Source organism: Pyrus communis, chromosome 1 (assembly GCF_963583255.1).
Source record: "Pyrus communis chromosome 1, drPyrComm1.1, whole genome shotgun sequence".
Classification (NCBI taxonomy): Eukaryota; Viridiplantae; Streptophyta; class Magnoliopsida; order Rosales; family Rosaceae; genus Pyrus; species Pyrus communis.
Window position 1 is genome coordinate 36,857,635 of NC_084803.1, and position 15,025 is coordinate 36,872,659.

Consider the following 15,025-nt stretch of genomic DNA (forward strand, 5'->3'; position numbering starts at 1 on the left):
ATTACGGAATTTATGAAATCATTCCGGATCTTGAGGGATGCCTTAATCCAAGTTATGACTTTGATGAATGTTATATTGACTAGAAATTATGGAATATGCTACATTTTACGGGATACACAGGTATTCTTATAATCTTTGACGCCATAATTATATCTATAGCTATGAATGTTAGTATGTTCGAATCACTGTAGCATGATTGTATTTATGTAGTCTGCTCAACATTGCTGCACCCTGGTGTTAGTGCTCGCCCAGGACCAGGGCCAATCTTTCATGTGTATGTTCACATCCGCATCGCACCCTCGCCTTGGATCCAAATAGGTGCCAATCATGTCGTACAGGTTGCAATAAGCAACTCCGACATCTTGTCATATAGGTTGTAATAGGCAAGACTCGTATGTGACCGCGAATAGTGTCAGTCTTCACATGATTGTAGCACTAAAACGTATATTATAATTACATCCAGTTATGTTGTACATGTTGCATTAGGCAACTCCAACTTGTGTGCTAGCATAGATTGATGAGCATCAGTCCAGTCGTATAGGTTGCATTAGGCGACTCTAACTTGTGAGCTAGCATAGATCAATGAGCACCTGATTTTATTATACTACTGTTGAAATATTGTGATTTGGCATGTTTATGTATTTATTGTTGATTTGCATTTGATTTCATACTTATACGTAGTATGATTTTCTGGAAACTATACATGTTTTATGGCGAAGGGTTATAACGTTTTGAAAGGATTTTATTAAAACTTTATTTTCAGACCCACTTACCCTTGTTTTTAGCCCTTTCAGGTTTTTTCTGTGAACTTTTATATCGACGAGGATTCTTGGCAAATCTCAATATAAGTGGCTACCTTTGAGGGTATAATCCTTATCCTATCTTACTATACTTTACCTATGCTCTGACATTATGTGTGAAATAGGTTCATTCCTGCTCACCACGCACTCTTGTATTTAGGCACTTTTAGATTTAAATTTATTCACATTTTCCACATCACTACACTTTATGGCTTCGTCACCTTCTAGCTATCGGCTAGCACAACTCGATTCGAAGTCCTAGTGGACATTTTAGGTCGGGATGTGTCAAATATATGCATATTAATAAAATTAAAATTTTAATGTGGATACATTAAATAACAAAAATAGAATATAAATTTTTATAAAAATACACTTCAAAGGATTAAATTGAAGATGTAATCTAGCACCAGGTTTTTTTTTTTTTTGTGTAATTCTAATCTTTTGCAAGGACTAATATTCAAAAACCCCTTAAAACTTCTTGTTGCCAACAATTGTGCAAACTCTTTTGATTTGGTTGAAATCAGTATACCTGGTAATTTTTTACACGACACAAAAATAATAGGTTTCAGGTCAACATGTTAACTAATCAGATCATTATCGTGTCACCCATTAAAACTCATTAATAACGGGTCCTTAACGGGTTTACACGTGGGTAACCCATTTCGACCGATTAAGCAAAAACAAAAAAAAATTATTTTGATGATTTTTTAAACTACTAAAATACTTACTATAAAATACAATAGGCATAGTGTATATATTGTATATTAAACATGTATTATGTATATTAAACATGTATTATTGTATTATTATTCAATATAAATTATAAAAAAAAATTAAATAATCAGACTGTTTTTGTAAGATTCCACATTGCTCAGGGGTGAGGATCCTGTAAGCCTTATATGTATATTCCCATCTTTACCTAGCACGAGGCCTTTTGAGAGCTCACTGGCTTTGGGTTTCATTGGAACTTCGAAGTTAAGCGAGTTCGCACGAGAGCAAACCCAGGATGAGTGACTCAATGGGAAGTTCTCGAGTGAGTTCCCAGAAACAAAACAAAATTGTGAGGATGTTGTAGGGGCTCAAAGGGGATAATATCGTGCTACGATGAAGTCCTAGAATGTGGTGGGGACCCAAGCTGGGATGTGACAATTTTCCAGTAAGTTATGCCACCAACTTTAACAATAAATTCACTATTGTTTGGCTCATAAACGTTGTATTTATTTACTCAAATTTCGCAAGATATGCCACCAATAATTAGTTTAGAAAAATGCTGGCTACTTCACATACCCCCAACATTTTTTATTTTAACTAGTATAACCTTGTGTCCCAACTCTCCCTCTGTTTCAAATATCACAGCAATATTTACCAAAGTCTGATATTTTTGTTCAAAGAAAATACTTGTGGCTTTTGGATGGAATGAGTACCATTTTCGACATCTTATATTCTTACTAAGGATTTGATTCTTGCATTTGAACATCCCATAAAATCTAACTGTAGGTCCATCCGTGTTAACATACATGTCAATTATCTGAGTTTTCCTATCAAATTCAGTGATTAGGAAATATGGCCTAATGTTATGTTTTGCATATGACCATTCAATTCCAGTAGCTTTTACTACAAGTCTTGGCGGAAAGAAATTGGATAAGGCACTTTTGAAGAGCTGTCAGGGATCCTGGGACGTTAAAGTTTGTAGGACTAGCCATGGAGTGTTTTATTTTGAAGAAGGTTGGAAGGAATTTATGAAGAATCATAGCCTGGAAGTTGGAGAGTTCCTAGTCTTTGAACACAAAGGCAACATGGACTTTAATGTGAAAGTCTACGAGCTACGAGTTTGTGAGAAGGAGTTTCCTCCTCCCTCCTCCAGAATAATCGTGGGAAAAACTCATCGGAACCAATCTGCTGTTGCAGAAAGTTTTGTACCTTATCTTTCCCTCTAAATTGTGCATTGACTCAAGATTCTTGGCGAATTGGTTGTGGTGTTTCTCTGTGAAGTATGAAGGATTCGATGGAAATTGTTCTCTTTGTTTCTGATCCGACAACCATATATAAAATGGCGTAAATGAGCAGTTGAAACTGTTCATATTTATCCTTAAGAAGGGTTGTAACTGTTCATATTTATCCTTAAGAAGGGTTGTAACCGTTCATGTGATCAGCCCATCTTTGACATTTAATATATGCACCCAAACCCTCCAAGTCTAAGGCCCAAGGTCCATGGCTTTGGCCCAATTCATTTCAAACTATAAGTGAGTGAACTCACTTATAAAGATGAAGTTTTAAAACTGTTTGGGCGATGTGAGACTGGGAGTCCCACATAACACAAGTTCCAACAGTTGTCATGTTAGTCCATACAGCTAACATTGATTAGCAACTTAGCATGATGAGGATATTTTTGTTTGGGGAAATCCTTCTAAGACTTGTGATAGTTAATGAAAGATTATTCGCTCTGAATTCGCGAGATCAACTGGCCTTGTTAACAAACCCAGCATGCATCTCAGAGATCCGTATGGAAAATTATGGCCAGTGGGCATAGCAACTTGAAACATCAGACCTAAGAGAAAACCTGCTCGTCCTCGTATTTGTATAAAAAGGAAAAGGTGGATTGAGTTTTATATAGCCAACGACAAGGACGGAGATCTCTGCTTATTTGAGCTCATTGAGAAGCCTAAGTCAAGATCAAAACCTGCCATTATGGATGTCAAAATATTCCGCTTTGGATCCTAGTCAAGTGTTAGCTTCGTTGATTGTTTTTGGATTTTGAACAATGTGAACAAGCATGCAGATGCCTAATTATTGTAAGACATGTATTAAATTCGGGTTTAGGTTGACGATCGACTACTAGCTAACTTTATCTTGTTGTCTTTGGTTAATCTTATGAGGGGTTATTCTTAAGGATCTTATTATGTTCAGACTATTTTGGTATGAACTATCTCACGTACTTGGCTTATGTCGAATGCTCTGTTCTAAAAATCTTCGTTTACCACTGCTCAGGCCTAGGCGGCTGGTCACACACCCCCCCCCCCCCCCCCCCGCGCCCGCGATTAGTCTCTAGGCATTTGAAAATTAAGAAAGTGTGCCTAGACTTCATTAGGCATCTGACTAGCCTGCCTAAACCTGCCTAGGCACCTGCTTAGGTCGTGAATCTCACTTAAATAAAAAACCAATAACTTTCATTTTACATTTTAATTCGTCAATAAAATGTAGAGACTTGTTAAATACTTAGATGAACATTAACTATATGCTTGTTACCCATGTTTACATATGTTCTAATATTTTATAATCTGTATGTCATTTTATTTTGCAATCATGTATCACAATACAATTATGTATTTTTAAGTATAAATAGGCACTTATTTACACAATATAGAATAAATTTACTTAAATTGCCTAGTCCGCCTAAGGCCCTGCCTAACCTGCCACCCGACTAGCGTCTAGCGTTTTTTAGAACCTTGGTCCAGTGTCAGTGCGAGATGTCAATCCGATGAACTTTCTCATGTACTAACCAGAAAACTCCTTCTCTCCCCCAGAAATCGAAACAGAGCTACTTTTATCTCATCGTGACGCAAAAACAATTTCATTTTAATGGTGTCCATTTTGTACATCAATGTTTCTTACCGGTCCTTTGTACCATTTCCTTGCATCCAAAACCCACCAAAGCATTACCAGAGCCAAAGCAGCACCAAGAGCTATTGGTGCATAGTTGAATGTTCTCACTCTAAGAGGGTAAGAAGTTGGCAAAAGAAATATTGAGCATGTATAGCATATCCAAAGGATAGCCACAAAGCAAACTGGCCTTCTTGCTCTCCCCAAATAAAATGGTCCCGGTTTGAAGCTCTCTTCGGCCATCACCAGCCTTGCGAAAATTGGCACAGCGTAGCTGCCCACCCAACCAACTGTACTGACAGAAAGAATGGCGGTGAACACCACGTCAAGTTTCAGGATCGGTAATCCCAGCAGCAAAGTGATTGCTGTGCAAAGCCACACCGCGTTTATTGGAACCTTGCTCGTTGGATGCACTTTCCTCCAGATTGGCGAAAATGGGATGCATTTATCTCTTGATACAGCGTAAACCTTGGAGTGAAGAAACAAAGTTAACTTGATGCTTCAGGATATAGAAATGCAGGATTAAGAGTTTCGGATTTTCTTACTGCTCTGGCGGCCGTTGTGGTTACAGATAGTCCACAGAAGAAGAAGGAACCCCATATGATAATCATGAAAAGAACAGCTCCAGTTGAACTTTGAAACCTCCCATAGAATGCATCATATATTATCTGTGCTGGTACAAGTGCACCACCAGTCTCATTGTCCTCCCGGTATAAATACTCCAAGTCCTGCATTAAAAATTTAACCTTAATAAGCATCCAATAGTTACTGGAGACAATTTTTACACACATTTGTTAGCTTCTCACACTTCCTTCTTTATTTTTAGCTGTCAGATTAAATAAATCAAGCGAAAGAACAAGATTAAACAGGATAATGTGAGAAATTTGAAAAGTGTGCTTATCATTTCCTTTCAGTTATAACGTCTTTAGCTTGACCAAAACACAGCACTAGTAATTTTCAACTGTGAGTGAATAAGAAATAGTAAAATATTCAGTTTAGAATGCATATAATAATTAAAATAGGCGTGTGAAAACCGCTTACCATGATGCTGAAAGTGAGAGCCAAGTAATAAGCCCAACCAAATACTGATACAAGGCCAATACTAGAGAGAATGGCAATAGGACCAGTCCTATCTGCACCTTTTGTCTCCTCAGTGAGATGAGCGGCTGCATCATAACCATATAAACAGTAGTTGCTAAGAAGCACTGATAAAATCACCGCATAAGGTATGCTGGAAACTCCAGTTGTCTCTGGAGATGTTTCGAAATGTGTGAAGACGTAGGAAGCTGTCTGTGTTGGCTGTGCCACCAGAGGTAGCATTATGATTATTAACAATCCACCAATTAGCTGTATAATTTCAGTTAGGTTAATTAGTAGTTGTTAAACCAGATTAGTACATGTATGAATAATAGATGAGACAAATGCAATAGAGTGTAACACTATAGAAAATGAGAGCACATCATAAATTGTTGGTCTAAAAAATACAAAACATATCTCAAGTGGTGATGAAATCACTGAGCCTGGTAGTATGGACTTGTAATTAAATATATAGAAAAGATAAGTTAAGTGGATAAGAGATTCATTATCACCTCTTATTTAGGTCAAATTAAGCACGTCTTAAAACCTCAGGTTAGTAGAGCATGCCCCGCACGCAACATGCGGATAACAAATCACCTTGTGAAAGTACAAAGGTGGCAACCAAAGCCAAGGGTTTCAAGATCTATTATGTCTATATAATTCGTTTAGGTGTGTCAAGTTAGTGCGATGAAGAATGCGAGTAAATATATAAATGTGTTAAGGGCTGGTGGTCACGTCTAGATCTAAGGAATGTATATGTCTTGATACTAAATTATTTATGACAATCGTATTCATTTTCACTTGTAAATAAGAGGTTTTAGGTTCGATTCATGGCCAAAGTGAATTTAAACCACATTCTTGTCACGGAGAAATTTTTCCAAGTGCCGGGTACACATGACATTTGGTGTTCCCTCACCTATTAGCATTTAGTTTTATTTATTTATTGAAAAATAAGATTGAAGAATATCCAAGATGTCAAATGCTAATAGGTGGGGAACACCAAGTGTCATGTGTACCCGGCACTTGGAAAAATTTCTCCTTGTCACGGGACTTCTTTCAAATTAGCAGCGAGGCTGGGTGATGCAATAGTTTCAGGCGGCGTTTCTGCAGAGTACGAACTCGCCGTACGACCTCCAGCCAATGGCATTCCTGGATTCGCCACCCCTTTTCTGCCACCCACTGCTGCGTTGGCCACTTCCTATGTACTGTCCCTTCAACCTATATATTCAACACTATTCTCCTCCTCCGCCGCAGCTCGCAAAACCAAAAAAACCCTAACTTTTCACCTCCCCTCTAAATTTCTCTTCTTTTCTTCACATTTCTTCTATCTGCACTTGGCAGATTGGTCGAGATTCATGGCCAGGTCACCTCCTTTTCCCAGAAAGTTTTTCAAGCCTTTGACGCCTGGCTTCCAAAATGGAATGGTATGCTTCTCCCTCTCCCCTTCTCTCTCTATGTGTCTCTCTACACACGCACACACACTCACTCGCATATTTCTGAGTTATTTTGAAATGTGTTTTTCGAGAGCACATACCACTTTATTTGGGGCACCTAATGAACATAAACGTTGCGCAGGGGTCATGCTAATCTTCTGTTTGTCTTTCCATTTTTATGGGATGTACCCGAAAGCACATGGTTTTTCATTTTCTATCTGTTTGGAGATTTCTTTTCAAGAAAGCAAGATTTTTGAGAAATAAAAAACTAGACCTTTAAAGGAAGATGGGCAATGTGGTACCTAATCTGAGCTGAAACTTTGATATTTGTGAGCCACATGAACATCTGAATGATTTTGCAGGGTTTGCAACACATTTTCGTTAATTCTTGATTAACTTCACATGCTCTGCTTTTGAAAAAGATACTTGGGTACCCGACAGTTTTCGAAAAGGATATTTGTTCAAAGAAAATACTTGTAGCTTTTGGATGGTGCATACCATTTTCGACTGCTTACTTAACGATTTGATCCTTGCATTTGGACATCCAATAAAATCTAACTGTAGGTGTACACATGCAAACATACATGTCAATTTTTCTGAGTTTTCCGGTCAAATTGAGTGATTAGGAAATGTGGGTTGATTTTTTGTTATGCATATGAACAGGCAATTCCAATAGCCTTTACTAGAAGCCTCGGCGAAAAGAAATTGGATAAAGCACTTATTAAGAGCTGTCAAGGATCCTGGGATGTTAAAGTTCGTAGGACTTGCGATGGAGTGTTTTGTTTTAAACAAGGTTGGAAGGAAGTTGTGAAGAATCATAGCCTGGAAGTTGGAGAGTTCCTAGTCTTTGAACACAAAGGCAACATGGTCTTTAACGTGAAAGTCTATGAGCCACTAGGTTGTGAGAAAAAGTTTCCTCCTCCCTCCTTCAGGTTAATCATGGCAAAAACTCATTGGAACGTCAAATGTCCTAGCGCGGTAAGTTTTCTATCTTCTCTTTCTCCATATCAAGTCTTCTTGACTCATGCTGTTATGTCCGCAATTTTCTGAAGTTGTTTTCACAGTATTCTTGAACCTAGTGGAAGGTGTCATATTAGATTGCTTGTTCAGGTTGAGTTGCAATCCTTACAACTAAACATTGGATAGCAACTTAGCATGTTGAAGATATTTTGTTTAGGGGAAAATCCGTCTAACTTGTGATTGTTTATGACAGACAATCCCCCTTGACTTCGCAAGATCAACTGGCATTCTTGACAAATCCTGCATGCGTGTTAAAGATCCGTTTGGAAAAGCATGGCCAATGGACATAGGAATTGTGAAAGATAAAGAGAAACTTGAAGTTGCTAGGAGTTGTCGTATGTATTTAAAAAGTAAAGGGTGGATTGAGTTTTACAAAGCCAACAAACTGAAGGACGCAGATGTTTGCATCTTTGAGCTCATTCGGGTGCCAAGGTCAAGATCAAAACCCGTCATTATGAATGTCAAGATATTCCGCTTTGGATTGTAGGCAGTTCCAAGTCAATTGTTAGCTTCATTGATTGTTTTTAGATTTTGAACAATGTGAACTAACATTTAGATGCCCCTAATACTGTAAGTTGTATTAGATTTGGGTTAAGGTATCAGATTGATAACTAGCTACTTTTATCTTGATGTTGCAATTGAATCTTACATGCAAAAACAAAGGAGTTGGAAGGGCTCACCTGCCACCATATCGAAATTATGTTGAGAAATGCTATCACTTGTAATGCAAATGTATTGAGCACTGCCCATATGATGGTCAGACCGATATACATGCACAGGAATACACCCCTCGATGCAAAATAGCCTCCGCCCTTGTTCGTCCCCGTGGCTAAAAGAATGACCATCTGCAACGCTTGTGATGCGGAATATGCCTAAAGGGGAAAGAAAATAAAAGGCATTCAAGAAGACATGTTAGTCTCTTTGATTCAAAGTCACTTGATGCAGAGGAAGTGGCTATACCTGAGCACCTATTGCGGAAACAAGACCGATGGTTTCAAGCCAAGCGCAGCACCACGACGCGAATGGCCCCCACATGGGTCCGGCCAGATGAGCAGCCCAAAAATAAAGAGAACCTGTGGTCTGATCAATGTTTAAAGCAACCAAGATCATGTCAGATGTTGCTTACAAATCCATAGGAAAAAGAAAGGGAAAAAAAGCACCGCGTACCGGAAAAGAGGAGCATATCTCAGCCATGGCAATTCCGACAAACCATGTGAAGAATGTGACAACAATCCAACCCCATATTAAGGGTGCCGGACCAGCATAGCGCAGACTTTGGCCGTAGAGAGGCGTACCAGTGAACACCGACATGCACGAAAATGTTATTGCCATCGTCTTGAACAATGACTGTAGAAAACCAAGTGAAAAACATTAGATTTCAACCTCTCTCAACATGGTTGCAAGAAAGTTTATGAACATGAAAGAAGCTAACACCCAGCTACGGCTAGGAAGAGAACAACAAATAGAGAGAGAGAGAGAGAGAGAGAGGGAGAGAGAACCATTTCCCTTCTGAGTTCTTGCTTGTATCCCAGCTCATTGAGCCGCTTTTCGCCGGAATCCATTTCCAAAGCTTGGTGATTCATTATGGTTTCCGGCGAAAAGTAAGTTCGAACGTAAGATTAAGAATTTCCAAAGTCAAAGGAAATCTGAGAATCAGGAACCTATATGATTCTCTTATGGCATTCTTTGCACGTCTTTATATTTTAACTCCAAGTAACAGAGAACAAGGGAAAGCAGAAGGAAAGTTTGAAATTTCCATGTTCCAAATAATGACAAAAAACTTGTAAGTTTGAATATTGATGAAAATAAAGGGAAGTGATATTTGCACTCCAAAAATCTCATTCTACAATCTTTATAAGTGTATTTTTCTTTCATAATATAGAAAATTTGAAGTGTAAAATAAGATTTTTAGAATATTAATAACAATTCCCAAAATAAAATATAAAGATATTGACATCCTTTTCTTCCCACTAGTACAATAACTAGTATTTCTTGACCAACTAAAATTCAAACAAGTAAAAGGCAAGAGCTAAGTGATCATAAGAGTTTTCAAGAGAGGGTCAAATTTAAGCAGGCCAGTTTGCTCGGTGGCCTTCCTGTTGATATGCTATGCGCCAATAACTCTCATTGATATTTTGACACTTACATTGTTTTTTTGGGTTTTGGATACAGGGAAATAGTTCAAAAGACGTGTCTGAAATATCGATGTATAAAACCATTAGAATATGTGTTCATTCAAGAGGAATTATATTAGTTGATGCGATAATAGTAATAAGTATACATCAATTACTATATCACGTAAAACTAAATCAATAAAACAACGTTTGGAAATTCAATTGCCCACATTAATTCATTAAGATTTGGTGAGTGTGTGGTTGTATTCGGTTCAACAATTGTGGATTGGACTCAAATGTTAGACTAACTGTATCGAGTCCGGGTCACAAATGTTTTTTTAATTTTTTTATAACGATGTATTCTATTTTAATGGGAGTGAAGATCTGAATTAAACCATACAATGAGACAAGAACCAAATCAAGTGCAAATGGGTCAAAGCGTAGCTTGGTATGTCGTTATGTTTCGCATCCCGTTAAGTATTTTATCTTATCCTTGACTTAATACCCACCCACTCGAGAATTCCCTATCCCCGTCCTTGTTGCGTAATATATTACCCGCCTATTAGAAAAGGTAAAAATAAAAATATTTTCTTTAACTAGTAGTATATGGATTATTTAGACGAAATGACATGTCAAAATCATAATAATAGTTAATTACATTTACAATACGTGAACATAAAAGTTTTTTTTTTTTTTTTTTTTTGAAGTAAATCGATATTTTTACACTAAAGGGAGGGAGAGTTTGGCTAATCACACAATGGGCAACCTAATTTGGTATCGGATTTGTCATTTACGAGATTCGAACTTAAAACCTCTCACTTCCAAGTGAAGAGGAATATCACTCGACCGTAGTATTAAATAGCACATAAACATAAAAGTTAAACTAATAGAATTAAATAGATGTGTCACCCAAAATTGGTCACAAAACAAATTGAATAGTTCGTAATCGTCTATTAACACTAAGATTGGTCACAAGAATATATAATTGATAGATTTCAAACAAGGACGTTTCTTGGTGGGGATTACAATAATCCTCACCCTATTTCTTTTGGTCTGAATGATTCTAAGATATTATATTTTGTTATGCTATAATACAAGAATAATGCTAAAGAGATCAAAATTGTAAACCAAATTTACAAACTAAATGATGTGTTACCAATATAAAATAAGCACGTTAATCAACGGTTAAGTGGCAATCAATGATCAACAACCACATTATTTGATTTACAAAATTTAGTGTCCGTAGAATGAGTACGGGCACAATATGGTAGTAGCGTAACGATGGGCGACACTATAATAAAGACCATTCAAATAAGAGGATCCATGAACTTCACAATCTCATATAATTGATTCCGACTTTTTTTTTTGTCAAATAATAAATTTTGTTAGATTAGATGTTAGATTAGCCACTGACGGGGTTTGAATCTACGCCGTCATGCAAGAGTTCAATACATTTCCATTACTATGAATTACTATGCAAGAGTTCAATACATTTCCATCAATATTATTCTTCAAAATATCTTAATGTTTTAATTAAGATATTTTGAAGAATAATATTTTTTGCTCTCTTGTCTTAACCGCTATGATAAGAAAGCAAACCCTGATTAAACAAATAATGAAAGTCGCCATATTGTCAACAACCCTTTGAATTACTATGTATAGGTTTTACAGAGTAAGAATTTGTAGGGAGTATGGTTTCACGGTGGTGTTCGAAATTAGAAAGAGAAATGAAGACGATTGCAAAGGAAATGAGTTAGAGAGAGTTGAGTGGGTAGAGAGAGAGAGAGAGAGAGAAAGAGAGAATTGGTTTAAAAATAAAAGATATTCATCAATTTATCCCAGAATTTGTAAGAATTGGTCAATTTTTCCCCTCGATTTTCATAATTAGTCAATTTCCCTCCTCAAATTTAATTTTGGTCAATTCCCCCCACCCCTCCCGGGCCGCAACTCTCATAATTAGTCAATTTGCACTCTACTGTTAATTTTTTTTGTTTTCCATCTATTCTTTTGTTAAGTAGGTATCCACATGACTGCCTTTAAAGGGCAAAAAAGTGATTTTCCCTACACCTTTTATCTTCTTCCTTTTCTTCGAATTTTCTCTTCTTTTTCCTTTTCTCCAAGCCAAGCCCGTGACTACCGCTAACGCCTCCCTCCTCTGCTGTTTGCAGCCCAATCCATTTTATATGTTGCTTTTGCAGTTTGCAGCTGCCCACACCCTGTTACCTCTTCCCTCGGACTCGTCTACCTCTGGTAAGGTGTCGGGAAACCTACTTAACGGAAAATGACAGTAGGGTGCAAATTGAAAAAATGACAGTAGAGTGCAAATTGACTTTTTTGTCCTTCAAACGCAATCATACGGATATCTACTTAACGGAAGAATAGATGGAAAATTTAAAAAAAAAATTAACACTAGGGTGCAAATTGACTAATTATGAGAGTTGAGGGGGAAAATTAACCAAAATTAAAGTTGAAGGAGGAAATTAACCAATGATTATAAGTTCAAAGGGTAAATTAATGAATACCTCTATAAAGAAAAATAATGGTGATGTGCGAGTGATGATGGGAATTGATGATTGAGTGTGTAGGTATAGAGAGAGGGAGAGAGATGGAGAGAGCTAGAGAGATGAAGAACCGGGTAAAACAAAAGAAAAGAAAGTGGGAGGGAAATGAGGCATGTCTGTGTCAGAGAGAGTGAGAGAGCCATGTGAGAAAGGAAAGATTATTTAATGTGACGGTCACACAAGGTAGTATATCACGTGTTTTTATATAAATGATAGGTTATGTGTGTTAAAAGTTTAATAACTTAAAAATTAAAATTTTTCATCATTTATATAAAAATACGTAATGTACCATTCGTGTTTCTGTCATAATTAAAAATTTCTCATGAGAATGAGGGACCGGCCAAAACAAATAGTGTGGAGAGTAGTTCCACCGGAGGTTTTTTTGCCCAGCACCTAGTCCAATTAACAGCCTGGCACCCTGTCCAAAAGCTCCAGCCCGTGAAACAGCCTGGCACCTAGCCCATGCCAGGCAGCAGGCCAGCCCATTTCGGACAGACCCAGAAGCCGGTCCAAAACGTTGGCGCGTGCGCAACACTCGCGACCGGGCGCGAGTAGGAGACCGCGTTGCAGGCGGCGAGCCCCGCGTCTCAGTCCAACTTGGCTTCGAACAGCTGAGGGCTACGTGGCCCTCCTCAGAGTCGTTGGATTCCAACGGCTAGTTTTTGTAGGCCGTTGGATTTCCAACGGTAAAAAAAATTTAAATTTGACTTTTAAAATGGATCGTCCGATCACAGATCAACGGTCCACGTTTTTTTCACCAAAAATAAAATTAAAAAAAAAAAAAGGTCCAACGGTCAGAATTTTGACCGTTGGCCACGTGGCAGCTGATTGGCTGTTGGATTTGATTATTTTTCAAATCCAACGGTCCAGATTAATTATAACATTAAAATTTATTAAAAATTAATTAAAAATTGTGAAATTTTTTTAAAAAATACAGAAAAATTTTTAAAAATTAATTTTTTTTTTATATAAATACCTAACCTTCATCTTCCACCTTATACCACATTTCAATATTTTCTACACTTTCTACACTTTCTACATTTGAATATTTTGTACACTTTGAGAGAAAAAAATGACTTCGTGGAAGCTCATTAAAGATGTTACGTTGTGTGAATGTTGGATTCGCACTACTCATGACCCGATTACGGGTAATGAGATGGATAAGAGAGAAATGTGGAGTAAAATTACGAAATCGTTTTGCGATGTACATGGAAAAGATGTTAGATCTAGTCAAGGTCTTCAAGGTCGTTGGAAAAAACTCAACGCATCCTTTACTTGTTGGAAAAACAACGCTCGACATCCTTCCTACACCCTTCTTGACACTTTGTGAAGTGTTTCTTTTTTTCACTCTGCGGATGTGGCACTGTTTTGACAAATGTTGATCACCTTGGGTAAATACCATCTGCAAGGTAGTATGGTCCCTCGTATTTATTACCATTAACCCAATATGTGCATCTCGGCCCATTTCCTTGTAGCAGTTCGTCAAACACTGAAGATTGGGCAAGGACATTTAGGTCATTCTGAGCTCCTGGAACACCAAAAAAAGCATGCCAAATCCATGTATCAAAAGAAGCCACTGCTTCCAAAATGATGCTTTTGGCTCATTTTCTGTTGCCATAAGCTCCTTGCCACGCACTTGGACAGTTTTTCCATGTCCAATGCATGCAGTCGATGCTTCCAATCATGCCAGGGAAGCCTCACATCTCACCCTTCCTCAGAAGCCTTCGCATTTCCCTTGGCGTGGGTTGCCGAAGGTACTCATTGGTGTAGATGGCTTCAATTGCAGAGCAAAACCGCATCAGGGACTCCAGAACTATTGTTTTTCTCATCCTTGCGATCTCATCCACTTGATCTGCAGATGCTCCATATGCAAGCATTCGCAAGGCAGCCGTAATTTTTTGCTCAGGAAGAAGAACTAGAACATGAAAAACATCCTCTTTTTGCACAAAATATGGATCATGGTTGCAAACATCATTCATGATTTTATCGAACAAACTTCGTTGCATTCTAAAACGACGTCTAAAAACATGATCAGGGAAAACACTGTTGGGAATAAAATAATCTTCCAAGAGATCTTTACCTCGTCTTTCCCTTCTTCTATCGATGTTTGTGGCACGTCTGGGTTTGACTATCTGACCCATAGCTTCCATGATACGGCGGGAATGTGAGGCCCTCCGCCTTCTATGGTGATCATCCTCATCCTCCTCCATTGAGAATGCCTCATCTCCACCTCCACCTTGGTCAAGATTGACCAATTCTTCCTGTTGTGCCAACAACCTTTTCTGCTGTTCTTGCAACTGTTTATACGCTCTCCTTGAAGAAGACATTGTAAGAACTCAAGATTTGAAAACGATAAAGAAGAATTCTGAGCTAAAAAAAAGGATTGAGTTTAGTGTGAGGATAGATGTAGGGATGTAGGG

At 37.8% G+C, this 15,025-nt stretch overlaps 2 protein-coding genes and 1 pseudogene across 2 annotated transcripts; 1 reads left to right on the top strand and 2 right to left on the bottom strand.

Annotated features, from left to right (window-relative positions):
- Positions 1-4,376: 4,376 nt before the first annotated feature.
- On the bottom strand, positions 4,377-9,567 carry LOC137728763 (amino-acid permease BAT1-like). The gene is made up of 7 exons (XM_068467523.1): positions 9,430-9,567; positions 9,098-9,277; positions 8,891-9,010; positions 8,611-8,802; positions 5,442-5,747; positions 4,946-5,128; positions 4,377-4,868 (listed from the first exon to the last, which is right to left on the bottom strand). The coding sequence occupies exons 1-7, from the start codon at positions 9,511-9,513 to the stop codon at positions 4,377-4,379; spliced, it is 1,557 nt and encodes a 518-aa protein (XP_068323624.1). The 5' UTR covers positions 9,514-9,567.
- LOC137728773 (B3 domain-containing protein REM8-like) lies at positions 6,608-8,658 on the top strand. The gene is made up of 3 exons (XM_068467534.1): positions 6,608-6,901; positions 7,574-7,888; positions 8,124-8,658. Exons 1-3 carry the CDS (start codon positions 6,833-6,835, stop codon positions 8,415-8,417), a joined length of 678 nt encoding a protein of 225 aa, XP_068323635.1. The 5' UTR covers positions 6,608-6,832; the 3' UTR covers positions 8,418-8,658.
- On the bottom strand, positions 7,014-7,109 carry LOC137720558 (U6 spliceosomal RNA; annotated as a pseudogene).
- Positions 9,568-15,025: the final 5,458 nt, after the last annotated feature.

Coding starts and splice junctions, on each gene's coding strand:
- LOC137728773 (XM_068467534.1), top strand. CDS start 6,833: ATGGCCAGGTCACCTCCTTTTCCCAGAAAGTTTTTCAAGCCTTTGACG. Junction 6,902..7,573: donor CTGGCTTCCAAAATGGAATG/GTATGCTTCTCC, acceptor GCATATGAACAG/GCAATTCCAATAGCCTTTAC. Junction 7,889..8,123: donor ACGTCAAATGTCCTAGCGCG/GTAAGTTTTCTA, acceptor TGTTTATGACAG/ACAATCCCCCTTGACTTCGC.
- LOC137728763 (XM_068467523.1), bottom strand. CDS start 9,513: ATGAATCACCAAGCTTTGGAAATGGATTCCGGCGAAAAGCGGCTCAAT. Junction 9,011..9,097: donor AGATATGCTCCTCTTTTCCG/GTACGCGGTGCT, acceptor AACATTGATCAG/ACCACAGGTTCTCTTTATTT. Junction 8,803..8,890: donor TTTCCGCAATAGGTGCTCAG/GTATAGCCACTT, acceptor TTTCCCCTTTAG/GCATATTCCGCATCACAAGC.